This window comes from Macaca nemestrina, chromosome 13, assembly GCF_043159975.1.
Source record: "Macaca nemestrina isolate mMacNem1 chromosome 13, mMacNem.hap1, whole genome shotgun sequence".
NCBI classification, from domain to species: Eukaryota; Metazoa; Chordata; class Mammalia; order Primates; family Cercopithecidae; genus Macaca; species Macaca nemestrina.
The window spans coordinates 42,787,105-42,805,039 of NC_092137.1; the positions used below are offsets into that span (position 1 = coordinate 42,787,105).

Sequence of the window (17,935 nt, forward strand, 5' to 3'; positions counted from 1 at the left end):
CAGATAATCTCTAGTGGTTATATGGAATTCAGCAAAGGACTGGTGCCAGGTCATTTTGCCCATTAGGCTCAGAAACAAGGACATATGAGCTTTGTAAGGGAGGACCGGAAATTTTGGTGTGTATGCTGCTGGTGAGCATGTATATAGCTATGTTTGTATATCTGTCTGTATATACATACACATGCCTCAGTACTTAAAGAACTGCAGAATTATAGTTAATACATGTTTAATTAAATATTTACAAAGTGATATTGTTATAACAGTAAACCACACACAAGTTCAACTCCTATATAGTTTAATGTGAGATATGTATACCTTTTAATCTTTTGACTAAAAATTGGGATGGACATTACAAAAGAGTACCTGGTATCTGTGAAGTCTTCCCTTCTGTTTGGTGTGGACTTCAGAAGTTTATAAGATGATTTGACTTTAGGTGTCTTACCTTGGAGTTATGGTTTAATTTTGCTAGCTTTTGAAACTCTGCTTTAGAGAGCAAATGGTTTTCTTTTAGACTAAAACAAATAATAGAACTTTATAATCTACTTTGTTTCAAGCTGTTTCTTTTGGCTCGATTTAATTTTGTACTGTTTTACATGATGACAGTAACACCATGCTCTCCTTAAAGATTTATGAGTTTATTCACCAAAATGAAATTTTATATACTCTCTGGGATTTATGTGTTCATTATAGTGACATTGATTTTAATGCTTTATAAAAAGTAGAAGGAATTAAGTATACCTACATATTTTGTCATATTTTTCAGGATACCTTCTTCTACTCATTGGTCTATGACCCCTCATTGAAAACGCTATTAGCTGACAAAGGTGAAATCAGAGTGGGACCTAGATATCAGGCAGACATTCCAGAAATGCTGTTAGAAGGTATGTTTTTCTGCATGTTTGCAGTTCTGTGAAACAAATGTATCTTGAAACTCAAATATACATGTCCTCATGTGGAAGAAGCAATGTTCAGGGCAAAGTCTAAAAGTTATAAGCACTTGCAATTTTACTGTTCTTTGTGAAAAATAATGAATAAATAAATAGAGATGAGGCCTTTCTATGTTGCCCAGGCTGGTCTTGATCTCCTGGCCTCAAACAATCCTCCCACCTCGGCCTCTCAAAAGGGATGCTATTATAGGTGTGGCCTGGCCAGCACTTCCAATTTTAGAAGCACAAAATTAGCTCATTTTAATGTACTTTGTTTTTGCTATGCTTCATATATATCTAGCTTTTTAAAAAACTGAAGGTTTGTGGCAACCCTGTTGAGCAAGTCCTTTGGTGCCATTTTTCCAACAGGACAGTGTCTCTGTGTCAAATTTTGGTAATTCTTGCAACATTTCAAACCTTTTCATTATTATCTGTTATGGTGATCTGTGATCAATGATCTTTGATGTAACTGTTGTAATTGTTTTGGGGCCATGAACTGTATCCATATGAGAGGACAAACTGAACTGATAAATGCTGTGTATTCTGAGTGCTCCACCAACTGTCCCTTCCCTGCCTCTTTCTCTCTCCTGGGGTCTCCCTATTTTATGAGTCACAGCAATATTGAACTTAAGCCAGTTAACAACCCTGCAGTGGCCTGTAAGTGTTCAAGTGAAAGGAAGAGTAGCATATCTCTCACTTTAAATCAAAAGCAAGAAATGAAGCTAGTGAGGAAGGCGTGTCAGAAGCCAAGACAGGCCAAAAGCCAGGCCTCTTCCCCCAGTTAGTCAAGTTGTGAATGCAAAGGAAAAGTTCTTGAAGGAAATTAAAAGTGCTACTCCACACTCCAGCCTGGGCGACAGAGCAAGACTCTGTCTCAAAAAAAAAAAAACAACAAAAAAGCTCCACCAGTGAACACATGAATGATAAGAAAGCAAAACAGGCTGGGCGCAGTGGCTCGCGCCTTTAATCCCAGCACTTTGGGATGCCGCAGCAGGTGGATTACTTGGGATCAGGAGTTCGAGACCAGCCTGGCCAACATGGTGAAACACCGTCTCTACTAAAAATACAAAAACTAGCCAAGTGTGATGGTGTGTGCCTGTATTCCCAACTACTCAGGAGGCTGAGGCAGGAGAATCCCTTGAACCTGGGAGGCAGAGGTTGGAGTGAGCCAAGATTGTGCCACTGCACTCCGGCTTGGGCAACAGAGTGAGACTTTCTCTAAAAAAGAAAACAGGCTGGGCGTGGTGGCTCAAGCCTGTAATCCCAGCACTTTGGGAGGCCGAGACGGGCGGATCATGAGGTCAGGAGATTGAGACCATCCTGGCTAACACGGTGAAACCCCGTCTCTACTAAAAATACAAAAAACTAGCCGGGCGAGGTGGCGGGTGCCTGTAGTCCCAGCTACTCGGGAGGCTGAGGCAGGAGAGTGGCGTAAACCGGGAGGCGGAGCCACTGTACTCCAGCCTGGGCGGCAGAGCGAGACTCCGTCTCAAAAAAAAAAAAAAAAAAAAAAAGGAAAAAAAGAAAACAATAGCCTTACTGCTTTCCTGCTGATACCGTGGAGAAAGTCTTAGTGGCCTAGATAGAAGATCAAATCACCAACAACATTCCTTTAAGCCAAAGCCTCATCCAGAGCAGGGCCCTAACTCTCTTCAATTTTGTGAAGACTGAGAGGTGAGGAAGCTGGAAAAAATTCTTCACCATAACATAAAAGTGCAAGTAAAGCAGCAAGTGCTGATGTAGAAGCTGCAGCAAGTTATCCAAGTCTAGCTAAGATTACTGATGAAGACTGCTACGTTAAACAACAGATTTTCAATGTAGGTAAGACAGCTTTCTATTGGAAGAAGATGCCATCTAGGACTTTCATAGCTAGAAGCTCCAAGGGACAGGCTGACTCTCTCATTAGTGACGAATGCAGCTAGTAACTTGAAGCCAGTCCTCATTTACCATTCCAAAAATCCCAGACCCCTTAAGCATTATGCTAAATCTGCTCTGCCTGTGCTCCGTAAATAGAACAACAAAGCCTAAATGACAGCACCTCTGTTTACAGCATGGTTTACTGAATATTTTAAGCTCGCTGTTGAGACCTACTGCTTAGGAAAAAGGATTCCTTTCAAAAACTGCTCATTGATAATGCTCCTCATCATCCAAGAGCTCTGATGGGGATGTACAAGGAGGTGCATATTGTTTACATGACTGCTGACACAACATCCATTCTGGAACCTATGGATCAAGGAGACATTTTGACTTTCACATTTTATTATTAAGAAATAACATCACCTAAGGCTATACTTCCCATAGATAATGATTCCTCTGATGGATCTGAGTAGGCAATCGAAAACCTTCTGGAAAGTATTCTCCATTCTAGATGCCAGTAACAATTGTAATTGATAGGAGGAGGTCAAAATATAAACATTAATAGGAGTTTAGAAGAAGTTGATTCCAACAGTCGTGGATAACTTTGAAGGGTTTACAACTTCAGTGGCAGAAGTAACTGCAAATATGTTGGATATAATATGCAAGAAAACTACAATGAGAGTGGGCCCTGAAGATATGACTGACTGAATTGCTGCAATCTCATGGTAAAACTTGGATGGGTGAGTAGTTGATTCTTATGGATGAGCAAAGAAAGTGGATTCTTGAGATGGAATCTACTCCGGGTGAAGATGCTGTGAACACTGTTGAGATGGCAATGAAGGATTTGGAATATGATATAAACTTAGTTGGCAAAGCAGTGGCAGGGTTTGAGAGGGTTGTCCCTGTTTTTGAAAGAAGTCTACTGGCCGGCGCGGTGGCTCACGCCTGTAATCCCAGCACTTTGGGAGGCGGAGGCGGGCGAATCATGAGGTCAGGAGATCGAGACCATCCTGGCTAACATGGTGAAACCCTGTCTCTACTAAAAATACAAAAAGTTAGCTGGGCGTGGTGGTGGGTGCTTGTAGTCCCAGCTACTGGGGAGGCTGAGGCAGGAGAATGGTGTGGAACTCGGGAGGCAGAGGTTGCAGTGAGCCAGATCACGCCACTGCACTCCATCCTGGGCGACAGAGTGAGACTCAAAAGAAGGAAGTCTACTGTAGGTAAAATCCTATCGAGCATCACATGCTACAGAGAAAAACGTTCTTTGAGACAGAGTCTCACTCTGTCGCCCAGGCTGAAGTACAGTGGCACAATCTTGGCTCACTGCAGCTTCTGCCTCCTGGGTTCAAACGATTCTTGTGCCTCAACCTCTCGAGTAACTGGGATTACAGGCATGTGCCACCACGCCCGGCTTTTTTTGTATTTTTAGTAGAGATGGGGTTTTGCCATGTTGGCCAGGCTGGTCTTGAACTCCTGACTTCAAACCATCTGTCCACCTTGGCCACCCAAAGTGCTAGGATTACAGGTGTGAGCCATCCCCCCACCCCACCTGCCTCCCACCCAGCCCCCCACTGCTAGCAATCTTGGAATGTTTTAACCAGAAACAAGGAATGCCTTTCCCTTTCTTCAAGGCTACTTCTGGGTATTTATTTTTACATTTTATAACTTGGTAGTTTTCTTCGTTAAGTATTCATCTCTAACAAAAACAACAGATTTATAGATTTTATTGAAAAATACCGTATTTTTCACCATAAATGTAGAAGCCATTTTGGACTCTTATTTCAGCCTGAAGCTTTAAAGCATATCCAGAATGTTTCTTTTCACTTGTAATCAGGCAACTGAGTAGATGCAAGGTTTAAAGAACCCTTCTTTTTTTTTTTGGAAATGGAGTTTCGCTCTTGTTGCCCGGTCTGGAGTGCAGTGGCGTGATCTTGGCTCACTGCAACCTCTGCCTCTCAGGTTCAAGCGATTCTCCTGCGTCAGCCTCCTGAGTAGCTGGGATTACCTGTGCCCGCCACCACACACCCAGCTAATTTTTGTATTTTTAGCAGAGACAGGGTTTCGTCATGTTGGCCAGGCTGGTCTCGAACTCCTGACCTCAGGTGATCCACCAGCCTCAGCCTCCCAAGGTGCTGGGATTACAGGCATGAGCCTCTGCGCCTGGCCACCCTTCTTTTTTCTAATGACTGTATTTTTGGGGGAGAAGGAGTGGGGATACCAATAGGTATACCAGTAATTAACCACACTTGAAATGGTCATTGCCATCACAGAAACTTCCATCTGTAGCTAGTACCTGATTGCAGGGAAGTTAAATAGTAGGACATATCATATTCAAGAACAGATGTTTAGGATTTGCTGGAATCCATTCTTCCTAACCCTTTTAGTACTCCTGAGTGGGTACATTTCCACCAGTGGCCAGATTCTAATTTGCATTGGCATGGAATGTAGAACTGGAATTAATATCTTGGGTAGGTGGCAGCAGCAGCACTCTGCCAGGATATGTTACAGGCTTGCTTTCTTTGTGAACATGTCTTGATGGATACTAAGACATTGTTGTGGCATTAGCCTTGCTAGGGAATAAATCTTTTTGTGGCTTTTCGATTTTTAAATTCATTTATGGCTACCCATCACCTAACAAACTCTAGAGATCTGAAAAGAAGAGTATGAAGTTTACAAATGAAAGTAAAGGCGTCTTTTAGCTTTTACGTCTTTCACTGAGTTTGAATAAATCACCTAGAAAATTTTCCATAAAAGAGATGAGAAGTTTTGAGTCATTATTTAAATGTATTATAACATCGGAGTTTTAAGAAAAAATTTGTTTTACATATTAAATTTAAACTTCAACTGTTAAAGTATGTTATGACAACATTAAATTATTAAATGAAAATGACTCTAGGTTCACAAGTTTGGGTAAATCCTGACTATACTGTGTTTTAATTGAGTAACCTTGGGGAAATGATTAACCCCTCCAAGTTCCCGTTTCTCTTTAAACAGGGAATGATAGCGTAGGTAGTACATTCTATCGTTGTGATGAGCAAATGAGGTAATTCTTGTCATGCAGTTAGCACATGCCCAGCTGTTACAGTCCTCTCCCCTGGCCTCTAGTAATACTCATTTAATAGCTGTTACCTGCTGGGTGCGGTGGCTCACGCCCGTAATCCCAGCACTTTGGGAGGCTGAGGCGGGCAGATCATTTGAGGTTAGGAGTTTGAGACCAGCTTGACCCACCTTGGTGAAACCCCATCTCTACTAAAAAATACAAAATTTAGCCGAGTGTGGTGGCGGGTGCCTGTAATCTCAGCTACTTGGTAGGCTGAGGCAGGAGAATTGCTTGAACCCAGGAGGCGGAGGTTGCAGTGAGCAGAGGTTGCAGTGAGCTGATATCGCGCCACTGCACTCCAGCATGGGTGACAGAGACAGACTCCCTCTCCAAAAAAAAAAAAAAAGCTGTTATACCAGTCATACTCCAGTGTGTTAAAGAATTAAATTAGTGTATCTTTTGTTACATTGTATGCACTTAAAACTTGTATTAACTCATATTCTGTTGGCAGATAGGAAAATGTTAGTATAGAGTAAAAATGTGTCAGTTCATATGTGACTTTCCCAGCAATAAGGGAAACAAGTGTTCTCACAGATAAGGAGAGTTTAAGAAAGAGCAAGTGGAAATTTTTACAAAAGTGCCTTCCTTTGATTTAAGCAGTGGCTGATTTTTGTGGCCTGAAAATCTGAGGCACTTTCCACTATGTTAAAACTATATGGGGAAGCTTTGAGTTACAGATAAAGAGACTCTGAAGATATTTCCTCCAGTGTTTGGGGGAAAAATTGCATTCTAGATTCAATTTTTAATTTATTTGAAGCTATAAAAAGGGACCTACAGCTCAGTGGAAGAAGCATGAATCCAGGGTTTAAGGAGATAAAAGATCAAGTGGACCTTTATGCTTGGTGCAAATGGCAATAGAGATTTAATTGTTTTATTATGATTGTTAGTTTTTTTGGGATGCTCTGGTCACTAACTTTCTTAGGTTTTGAGAGTTTTATCCTATTTTTTCATAAACGCTATTACCTTCAATTGGTAGTTTTGCAGAATATGAACGTCTTAACAACGTAGTGGATAGTTGTCAACTTAGAAATACTGACCTGTAAGAATTGTTTAAGCAGGTATTGATTGCCGTCATATAAAACAGCAATTTTCAGCCATAGGGCAATTTTGTCCTCAGGAGAATTAAACAATACGTAGACATTTTAGTTGTCACGTCTGGTAGGGGGGGTGGAGGTAGGAAGGGGCACTTAGTGGGGAGAGGCCAGGTATGAAAAATTTATAGGGATATAGTAACCATTCAATAAATGTTAGTTAATATTTACATAATTATAATACTATGTAAATTTTCAAATATAAATGACTATGTGGTCTGGTCTATTTCTGTATGTTTGATTGTGTTTGTTTTTATGGTAGTACGTACAGTATTATTTTGATTACTGTTGCCATATATTATAATCTTATCCAGATGAGTTAATCCTTTCCCTTATTTTAGAACTATTTCATTTGTGGATATTCAAAACATTTTATATCTGCTTCCAAAACTAAATTCTTTTATGGCCGTGCATCACCTAATGACAGCAATACATTCTGATAAATGTGTCATTAGGCAATTTCATTGCTGTGCCAACATCATAGAGCGCACTTCCACAAACCTAGATTGGTACAGCTTACTAAACACCCAGGCTATATGGTATAGCCTATTGCTCCCAGGCTACAAACCTGTACAGCATGTTACTATACTGAATACTGTAGGGAATTATTACACAATAGTAAGTATTATGTGTCTAAATATAGCTAAGTATAGAAGAGGCATTGTAAAAATACAGTAAAAAGATAATAAGTGGTGCACCCACTGTGTAGGGTACTTCCCGTGAATGGAGCTTGCAGCCCTGGAAGTTGCTTTGGGTGAGTCAGTGAGTGAGTGGCACGTGGATGTGAAGGACTAGGACATTGTAGACTTTATAAACAATGTACACTTAGGCTATACTAATTTTATTTAAAAATTATCTTCAGTAATAAATTGACTTTAGCTTACTGAAAGTTTATTTTTTTTTTTAACTTTTTGACTCTTCTATCATAACACTTAAATATAAACACTATGAGACTCAAAGAAGAGCCAGATGACGTAAGTTTTTAATACCGCCATCCTGAGGTTACCAAAAGAATAGGGAATTGGTGCTGGGCATGGTGGCTCACGCTTGTAATCCCAGCACTTTGGAATTGAAAGGCTGAGGCTGGCAGATCACTTGAGGTCAGGAATTCAAGACTAGCCTGACCAACATGGTGAAACCCCATCTCTACTAAAAGTACAAAAAATTAGCTGGGCGTGGTGGTGCACGCCTGTAGCCCTAGCTACTTCAGAAGGCTCAGGCTGGAGAATCGCATAAGCCCAGGTGGTGGAGACTGCAGTGAGCTGTGGTTGTGTGCCACTGTACTCCAGCCTGGGTGACAGAGCGAGACCTTGTCTCAAAAAAAGGCCGGGGCGCGGTGGCTCACTCCTGTAATCCCAGCACTTTGGGAGGCTGAGGCAGGTGGATCACCCGAGGTCAGGAGTTCAAGACCAGCCTGGCCAACATGGTGAAACCCTGTCTCAACTGAAAATACAAAAAATTTAGCTGGTCGTGGTGGTGGGCACCTGTAATCCCAGCTACTTCGGGAGACTGAGGCAGGAGAGTGGCTTGAACCCGGGAGGTGGAGGTTGCAGTGAGCCGAGATCGCAGCATTGCACTCCAGTGTGGGCAACAAGAAGAAAAAAAAAAAAGAATAGAGTGAGGGGAGGTAGTGACACAGGTTACTGGAGAGCAGGGCTAGCAAAGGCTGCATGGCTGCCTTGTTATGTGGATGAACCTCCGAGGTAATCTCCAAGCTGCTCTCAGAAAGGTGTAGCTCGGGGTGAAGTGTCTATGTCAGACCTTTGGTCTCTTTTTCCTGTAAGTTAGTCTGTCTTAGATTCATTTAAAGGGGCCTCAGAGAAATCCTGTTTGCATTTGAGGTTTACTTCACTAATGTAGATTTCCTCTACGTATGCAGATCTCCCCCCATAAAAGGCAGCCTTTCAGGGCTGGCTACTCTTGTTGTGTTTATTGATCTCAGAATAGCCATCTAGAAATATGCCGAAGAAGTATATTTTGAGGTGAAATATTCTGGTTTCACCTCACTTCTTGATTTTTATTTTAGAAGTAGAAACTGGGACTCCCTATATTGACCAGTGTGCTCTTAAACTCCTGGCCTCAAATGGTCCTCCTACCTTGGCCTCCCAAAGTGCTGGGATTACAGATGTGAGCCACTGCACCCTGGCCTTGCTTTTTTATTTACTCAATCATCTCATCTTCTTTTGAAAATTTTGAAGTTTCTTTATATAAAATCTCCAATTTTATTTCCCAGTGTTTTATATTTTTATTGTCAAAATGAATGTTTTAACAATATAATTTATTGTCAATATAATTTTTAAAAGTTATAATTTTTAAAAGTTATAGTAACTTATTATTCTTTTGATTCATAACTTAATATGTTGCCCAGAACTTTCAGAACAAGATTGAGCAAAAATGGTGATAAAAGACATCCTTGAGTGTTTCTGAATTACATATAAAAAGCACAGTACTCTGATGGCTGGTGCAAAGAAAACGCACTGTATTTGGAACAAAGAATGTTTCAAATTGCCTAGGAAAGGACCTTTCAGAATCCTTAGTTCTTCAGAGTATTTGAACAACACTCTGTGCTCAAAATTCTTTTTTTTTTTTGAGATGGAGTCTCACTCTGTCGCACAGGCTGGAGTACCGTGGCGTGATCTCGGCTCACGGCAAGCTCTGCTTCCCGGGTTCATGCCATTCTTCTGCCTCAGCCTTCGGAGTAGCTGGGACTACAGGCGCCCGCCACCTCGCCCGGCTAGTTTTTCGTATTTTTTAGTAGAAACGGGGTTTCACCATGTTAGCCAGGATGGTCTCGATCTTCTGACCTCGTGATCTGCCCACCTCGGCCTCCCAAAGTGCTGGGATTACAGGCGTGAGCCACCGCGCCCGGCCTCAAAATTCTTAAGAAGTACTTTGTCAGTATTTTCTAGAGATTTAAAAATATAACTGGAAGGTTAGGGCTAACATTTAAAATAGTTGCTGGGTCTACATTTCTTCAAAATTAAATGAAGCAAAAATAGGAAGCTGTATACAATCACACATTTAGTTGGGAAATACAGTTGTAGGAATTTAGAGGTTAGGGGAGATCGTCATGGTCTGTGTTTTTTGATGATATGACACGTGAGCAGATTGGAATTGCCCAGATTATCATACGTGGAGGAGGAAGGGGAGATTATTATGAAGACTGGAATGAACATTAACATGGAATTAATCTTAGTTCAGTTTTTGGCTCATTCCATTGTAACCAGGGCCATTCCAAAGGCTGCTGCTAGCGTAGCTGAAAAAAATTTAATTATAAAATTCTAAATAAGTTAATTCAAGAGCTTTTAAAAAGTTTTTTCCATGTGAAGAAGTGATCAAACTGATATGAATGTAATTATTTGGTCTATTCAAAATGGGAATCTCCTCTTAGTTTGAAATGATCGTTTGATATAGAGAATTTCTGTATTTATTTTTTGTTCTTCTTGCTATTTTTCTTCTCAGCCCATGGTTTTATGTTTTTGGTGTTAGTATAAATGCTTTCAAGAGAGTTTTATTGTTTACAGTGAATTTATTTAGAATTCTTCTAAGTCTTACTTTTGCTGTATGCTGCAGACTGTATGGGTGGAATTAAAATTTATCAATTTGACTGACTTGAATTTGAAAAATAAACATCAATTTTAGTCTTACGTTCGGGAGTATACAACAGAAGGGGCTTAAAACTGAATAGCAACATCATTTCTTGTGTGTTATTTAAGATGTAGATTTCAAATGTTTTACCACTACTATCTATCCTTATTTAAATTATTTTTTAAAAGACATGGGCAGGTTAATTGTGTCATTCTCCATTCTCAAGTTTCATGTGGCTTGCAACTTTTTGATTTTTTTTTTTTTTTTTTTTTTTTTGGGACGGGGGACGGAAGTCTCGCTCTGTCACCCAGACTGGAGTGCAGAGGCGCAATCTCGGCTCACTGCAAGCTCCGCCTCCTGGGTTCATGCCATTCTCCTGCCTCAGCCTCCCGAGTAGCTGGGGACTACAGGCGCCCGCCACCACACCCGGCTAATTTTTTGTATTTTTAGTAGAGACGGGGTTTCACCGTGTTAGCCAGGGTGGTCTCGATCTCCTGACCTCGTGATCCTCCCGCCTCGGCCTCCCAAAGTGCTGGGATTACAGGCGTGAGCCACTGTGCCCGGCCTGCAACTTTTTGATCTTTAACTGGTCTTTGAAAATGACCCTAATGTTGAGTGTCTTGTCTTAGCATGCTAAGAATTGTAAACAAAACAAAGAATGAAGTCCTTTCAAACCTTAGATGTTTTTGACCTAGTACTAGCTCTGCTCTGCTCTGTTTATGTCATTTTATATTGGGGTTGGCAGTTGGCTCTCTGGTTACCTGCCTTTTGACCAGAGACAAATGGGCAGGTCTTCAACCTAACAGCAGTGGCCTGACTTAAGAGGCTGCAGATGGAACGCCTGCTTCTGTCCTGTCCTTTCCATTGATATCTGCTTGCTCCTATACTAGGTGGCCCATAGCCTGAGTTTGTCAGTCACTGGGGAATGTTTGGCTTCAGAGTATTATGTTAGCCGCTGCAAGGCCTAATGTTATAGATGCAGTGATTAAAAGCAAAACAAAGGCAAAAGCAGTCGCTATCATTAAAGAGCTCTTATTCTAGTAAGAATCCATAGCTATAAATAAAAATTCCATTGGCTCCCAAGTCTACTTTTCATTACAATCATTTGTCCTAACATTGACTCTTGTTCAATAGTTATCTGTTTGTGAGATATTCTAAAGCAAAGCATTCGGCATTATTGTCAGTCTTCTCTTGGCCCTAACCTCCTGTTTGTGTATCTTTTTTTGTTTTGTTTTGTTTTGTTTTGAGACACCCAGGCTGGAATGCAGTGGTGTGATTATGGCTCACTACAGCTTTGACCTCCTGGGCTGAAGCAGCCTTTCCACCTTAGCTTCCTAAGTAGCTAGGACTATAGGCTTGTGCCACGACGCATGGCTAATTTTATTTATTTTTTGTAGAGATGGGGTCTCACTGTGTTGCTAAGGTTGGTCTTGAACTTTTGGGCTCAAGTAATCCTCCCTCCCCAGCTTCCCAGAGTGCTGGGATTATAGGTGTGAGCCACCATGCCCAGCCTCCTTCTTTCTGCTATTGCCAACGCTATGAGTACAGCTCACAAAACTTGAAATCTGCACTCTACATCCAGTCTGTCACTGATATTCCCAAATCTCCTCTCTTTGTGCTCTATTACCAGTCTCATAACCAAAACCCCTCACTACTTGTGAGGGAACTCTTGAAGGAGGCTGATATGTCTCTCTGTCTTTATCAGGTATCTCTGCAGAGGAAATTATGCTTTGAAAGTGGAAGTTTGGTTCTGCTCTTGTCACTCCCTTACCAGAAAAATCAAGGGCTTCTAATATAAAATCTCTTCAAAAAACATCTATGTAGGATCTCCAGTAATGTGTTCATAACCCACTTCTCTTAGCTATCTTCTCTCATTCCATAAAGTACTCCAGACATTATGAGCTACTTTTCTGTGACATTTTAATGCCCCATGACTTTGTTCATGTTCTCATTTCTTTTTTAAAAAATCTTCCCCTGCTGGTGCATTCATACCCTTTAGTTCTTAGGTGAAATGCCATCTCCTTCATGACATTGTTTCTTACCTAGCTTGAAATGATTTCTCTATTCTTCAGATTCTTATGCTATTAACTATTAATATGTCACTCTTATGCTATTTATTTGGTTTATATCACAGGTATTTATGCATAGCTTAAGCATCTTGTGGAAGTGATGCTTTCTTTCTTTCTTTTTTCCTTTTTTTTTTGGAGACAGAGTCTTACTCTGTCGCCCAGGCTGGAGTACAGTGGCGCAGTCTCAGCTCACTGCAACCTCTGCCTTCCGGGTTCAAGCGATTCTTGTGCCTCAACCTCCCGAGTAGCTGGGATTACAGGCACCTGCTACCACTCCCAGCTAGTTTTTATATTTTTAGTAGATACAGGATTTCTCCATATTGACCAGGCTTGTTTCAAACTTCTGGCCTCAAGTGATCTGGCCGCCTTGGCCTCCCAAAGAGCCGCGATTACAGGTGCAAGCCACCGCACCCAGCCTGTTGCTTTTTCATCTTTATGTCTCTTAGCATGGCGCTTACTGCCTCTCGCATACAGGTACTCCAGAAACAGACGTTAAGGACTAAATGAAAATACCATTCGGTTAGTTTGGTGTTATTATCGTCAGTGTTCACTTTAATGAGGTGTTGTACATCTGCGTCTGAAAGAATGTGCCAAAACTATGGGCACTTACCTTACATGTAAACATTTCTAATGCTATGGTGACCGTTGTCATCAGTGGTATGAGACAGTGTGCCTTGTCAGTAACAAGACTCCGTTTTATTTATTTTTGGACAGGAGAATCAGATGAGAGGGAACAGTCAAAATTGGAAGTTAAAGTTTGGGATCCAAATAGCCCACTTACGGATCGACAGATTGACCAGTTTTTAGTTGTAGCACGGTGAGTACAAGTATGGCATTATCAAGTCAAGAAATTTCTTTATATAAAAGAATTTATAGGTATATGTATTTTTATTTCTTTGTATTCTGGTTTCCCCCCACTGATTGAATTATTTTTTAGTTATGTAAGAAAGCTTAATTATACTGCTTCCTAAATTTATTAGTTTCTGTTTTAAGTGAAAATAGTTCTATTAATTTTTACTGATTAAGAAAACAGAAAAGTATAAAAAAATTCTTTATACCTGAAGAAAATACCTGAAGTCCCATATCCTTAATGAAAAGAGTCATCCTTTTTACTTGACATGGCTTTACTCTGGACATGGATTATTCAGGTATCAATAAGAATGTGCAACTGGAATTCGCTCACCGCATCCATGTGTGAGTAGGGTCTGTTGCTAAGCATAGCGCTTTCCCTTGAGAGCTTTCAGCCTGGCTGCCTGGCTGGCTTGCTTCCTTCCTTCTTTCCCTTTTCTTAAGAGAATGAATGGGACAGAATTTTGTTTTTATTTTAAAAATGATAACAGTAAAAGTACATTACCAAGCAATTGGTGAATGAACTGAGGTATACTTATATAGTGAAATATTACTTTATGGCAATTGAATGAATTAAAGCTATATGTACCAAAGCGATAAACATCACAAATAATGATGAGGGTATATACCATGTGATCATTTATGTGCATACAGAGTAATTATTTATAAAATGTTTGCTGTGTACAAAACAATGCTTTATTAGTGGATTTTTAAATACATTAAATGGGTATATATATATTATATATATTTGATCTGAGAGTATATATAGGGAACTCTAACAAATTTATAATTATTTTTTAAAAGAATGAAGAAATATGGCAAAATATTAATAAGAGTTAGATCTGGACAGTGGATGCAAGGGTCTTCATTATGTTATTGTCTGATTTTGTTTTGAACTTATTTCACAATACAGAGGGAAAAATAGTCTTGGCTCATCCTTAGACTTCACTGGTCATAGAGCCAGTCACCATGGACGGTCACACTTTTTATTGGTGGCCAGGCATTTGGAGTCCAGAGTCCACCACCTAACTACTAAGCGATTGGATGGAGACACTTGATGTGCATTGCGAAGGGGGCCAATCTTGTGGCCCCTTGTAGAGTACACAATACTGGTCTAGAGTCTCCAGACAGGCTGTCTAGATTGGGGATTGGTTAGGAGACATTGCTGTTTTCAAATTTGATTTGTATTCTGTTTTTTCATTTTTCTGATTGCCAAGGGCCATATGTTTCCCCCCAAAGCCAGCATGAAGGACACTAAGGAGTTGGTTCCTAGTATGTTTTTGTTTTCAATATTTGTTTTAAAAAATAATCTTCTAGGCTGGGAATGGTGGCTCATGCATGTAACCCCAGCACTTCGGGAGGCCAAGGCAGGAGGATTGTTTGAGTCCAGGAGTTTGAGACCGACCTGGGCAATATAGTAAGACCTCTTCTCTTAAAAAAAAAAAAAAAGGCTGGGCACAGTGGCTCATGCCGCCTGTAATCTCACTACTTTGGGAGGCCAAGGCAGGTGGATCACCTTAGGTCAGGAGTTCAAGACTAGCCTGGCCAACATGGTGAAACCTCGTCTCCACAAAAATAGAAAAAAAATTAGCTGGGTATGATGGTGGGTGCCTGTAATCCCAGCTACTTGGGAGATGGAGGTGGGAGAATCGCTTGAACCTGCGAGGCGGAGGTTGCAGTGAGCCGAGATAGCACCATTGCACTCCACCCTGGGCAACAGAGCAAGACTTTGTGTCAAAAGAAAAAAAAAAAAAGATCTTCTAAATACAAATTAAGACCACAGTCAAGTACCACTGCCAACCCAGAATGGTTCACATTTTAAAGACTGACAGTGCTAAGCATTGATCAAGATTTAGAACCAATACTCTCGTATCCTGCTGGTGGGGGTGTACATTGGTACAGGTCCTTTGGAATATTGTTTGCTGTCATCTAACACACATATCTCTTAAGTTTCACTCCTAAATATCTATGCAGCAGAAATGCATACACCTTTGCACCAAAAGATCACGTATACAAATGGATTTATGGCGCTATTCATAGTAACCCCAAACTGGAAACAACACAGAATGTCTGTCAGCAGTAGAGTGGAGGTGGGGACGAGACATCGTACAACAGAATGTTGCATAGCAGGGAAAATGAGTGAATACAGCTGTAGCTAGCAACATGGATGAATCCACAAACATAGTTTTAATCGAAAGAAGCTGGACATAAAGTCCAGCTGTGTGATTCTGTTTGAGCAAAACTAATCTGTGGTGCTACAATCCAGGGTGGTGGTTCCCTGTGGAGAGGAGCTTGAGGAGCCTCTGGTTTGTGGTCATGTTCTTTCTTGAACTGTATGTTGGTGGCATGCATGTGTTCACTTTACAGTAACTATCTGTACATTGTGTACTTTTCAACATGAATGTTGTGTTTTAGTTAAAATATTTATAAAATTTCTTCCTTGGGGTCAACCACAATGGCTCATGCCTGTAATCCCAAAACTTTGGGAGGCCAAGGCAGGAGGATCACTTGAGCCCAGGAGTTTGAGACCAGCCTGGCCAACATAGGGAGGCCTTGACTACAAAAAAATTTTTTTAATTAGCCAAAAAAAAAAAAAAAAAGTTGGGCATGGTGGTGCATGCCTGTAGTTCCAGCTACTTGGGAGGCTGAGGTGGAAAGATTGTTTGAGCCCAGGAAGTTGAGGCTACAGTGAGCTATGATCACACTACTGCACTCTAGCCTGGGTGACAGAGTGAGACCCTGTCTCAAAAAATAAAAATAATAAAAATAAAAAATCTCTTCCATAGCAAACATGTTTAAAACACAGGCAGGAAAAGTAGTGAGTCTTCATTTTATGCTGTATGTCTTAAAGTTAAGGTTTCTTACATATTGGAAGGACTTCTAAATCATTAAAATCAGCATTATGGCAATTTCTTTTTAAATGAGTTATTAGTAGAAATATGTTTCATGTTGAACCCTCACAGGAAAGGGTTGCTACAGTTAGTGATATATTGGGGAAAAAAATGTTACTGAGTTTCACAATTTGGGCTAAAAAATGGTCAAAACTTGCTTTGCTGTAATAGTCAAACTCTGCAGCTGACTTTCTATTTTTTGAGCCAATTTGAATACCAAATGTTTTAGTCCATGACATTTTATAATAGAGCTTCCCTTTCCTTCTCCCCCCCCCCCCCCCCCCCCCGCACAGGCTATTTTTTCTTGATTTCATGATAATGACCTGTTTATAGTAAATTGGCTTGTCAATTATAATATCTTATAGAGTGAAAATTCTTTTTATTTGATGTTTGAATCTCAAACATTCAGAAACTTGTTTTTGCTTTTTCTTTTACGGTTTTTTATTCATGATCCAAATGTGTTTTTTAAAACATTAAAAGAAAAAAAAAACTAGATACTTAATTCTTCCTTATTGTGTTTGTGGTTTATTCAGTGCTGTTGGGACATTCGCTAGAGCCCTGGATTGCAGCAGTTCTGTGAGGCAGCCTAGTTTGCATATGAGTGCTGCTGCAGCTTCCCGAGACATCACCTTGGTAAGACATGGTTTGAAATTTTGTGGGTATTTATCCTTCTGTTACTTGTTTAATTTTAAAGCCATTGTGGCAATCCTGTAGACCGGGAGCTTTTGGGCTCTTAGCCTTCCTGACTGCTAGGTTTATTTGGCTTGGTTACTTGGTTAACTGGGTTCTGATAACACTCGTCTGTGCATTGAGAGTTTTTTGTGTCTGTTCATTAGAAAGAGGGGCTGGTTTTTTTTGTTTTCCTTTCTTTCTATATTTGGAGATGGAGTCTTGTTCTTTTGCCAGGCTGGAGTACAGTGGCACAATCTCAGCTCACTGCAACCTCTGCCTCCTGGGTTCAAGTGATTCTCGTGCCTCAGCCTCCCTAGTAGCTGGGATTACAGGCACGTGCCACCACACCCAGCTAATTTTTGTATTTTTAGTAGAGATGGGGTTTCACCATGTTGGCCAGGCTGGTCTCAAACTTCTGACCTTGTGATCTGCCTGCCTCAGCCTTCCAAAGTGCTGGGATTACAGGCGTGAGCCACCACGCCCGGCCAGAGGGGCTATTTTCTTATATAATTTTATTATATTATAGTTGCTATCTTTTAAATCTATTTACTTTTTTCTTTTGGTGATCAAATGAAGCTTCCTATATTCAGTTTAATTTTACCACTAATGGCAGCCATGGCTAGGCATAGGACCTGGCACTTACTGCTTTCTCTGCACTCCAAAAAAGTGGACCTGTGAGTTTTTTGCTGATTGAAGTTACTTATTGTATTTGATTTCCTATTACCCCTTGTGATAGGCTTGGTAGGATGCTCATTTTACAGATGAGAAAACTGAGCTTTGGTGAGGTTATTTGACCAGTATTCATTACATATAACAAAAATTTCAATATTGTTTTCTAATGAAACGGAATACAATTTAGGTTTTTAACATTCTCATTATAATGCCAATTTGA

At 40.5% G+C, this 17,935-nt stretch overlaps 1 protein-coding gene across 8 annotated transcripts in view; it reads left to right on the forward strand.

The window, feature by feature from the left end:
- The window catches only part of LOC105464917 (metastasis associated 1 family member 3), a 261,198-nt gene that overhangs the window by 148,841 nt on the left and 94,422 nt on the right, over window positions 1-17,935 (forward strand). For all 8 annotated transcript variants that reach the window (XR_011611651.1, XM_071076627.1, XM_071076621.1 and 5 more), the window contains exons 6-8: window positions 764-881; window positions 13,346-13,448; window positions 16,905-17,004. Coding sequence is in view for 7 of the 8 variants with exons in the window: in XM_071076627.1 (XP_070932728.1) it covers window positions 764-881; window positions 13,346-13,448; window positions 16,905-17,004 (321 nt within the window). In the remaining variant the exon portion in view is untranslated. The remainder of the gene's footprint in view (window positions 1-763; window positions 882-13,345; window positions 13,449-16,904; window positions 17,005-17,935) is intronic.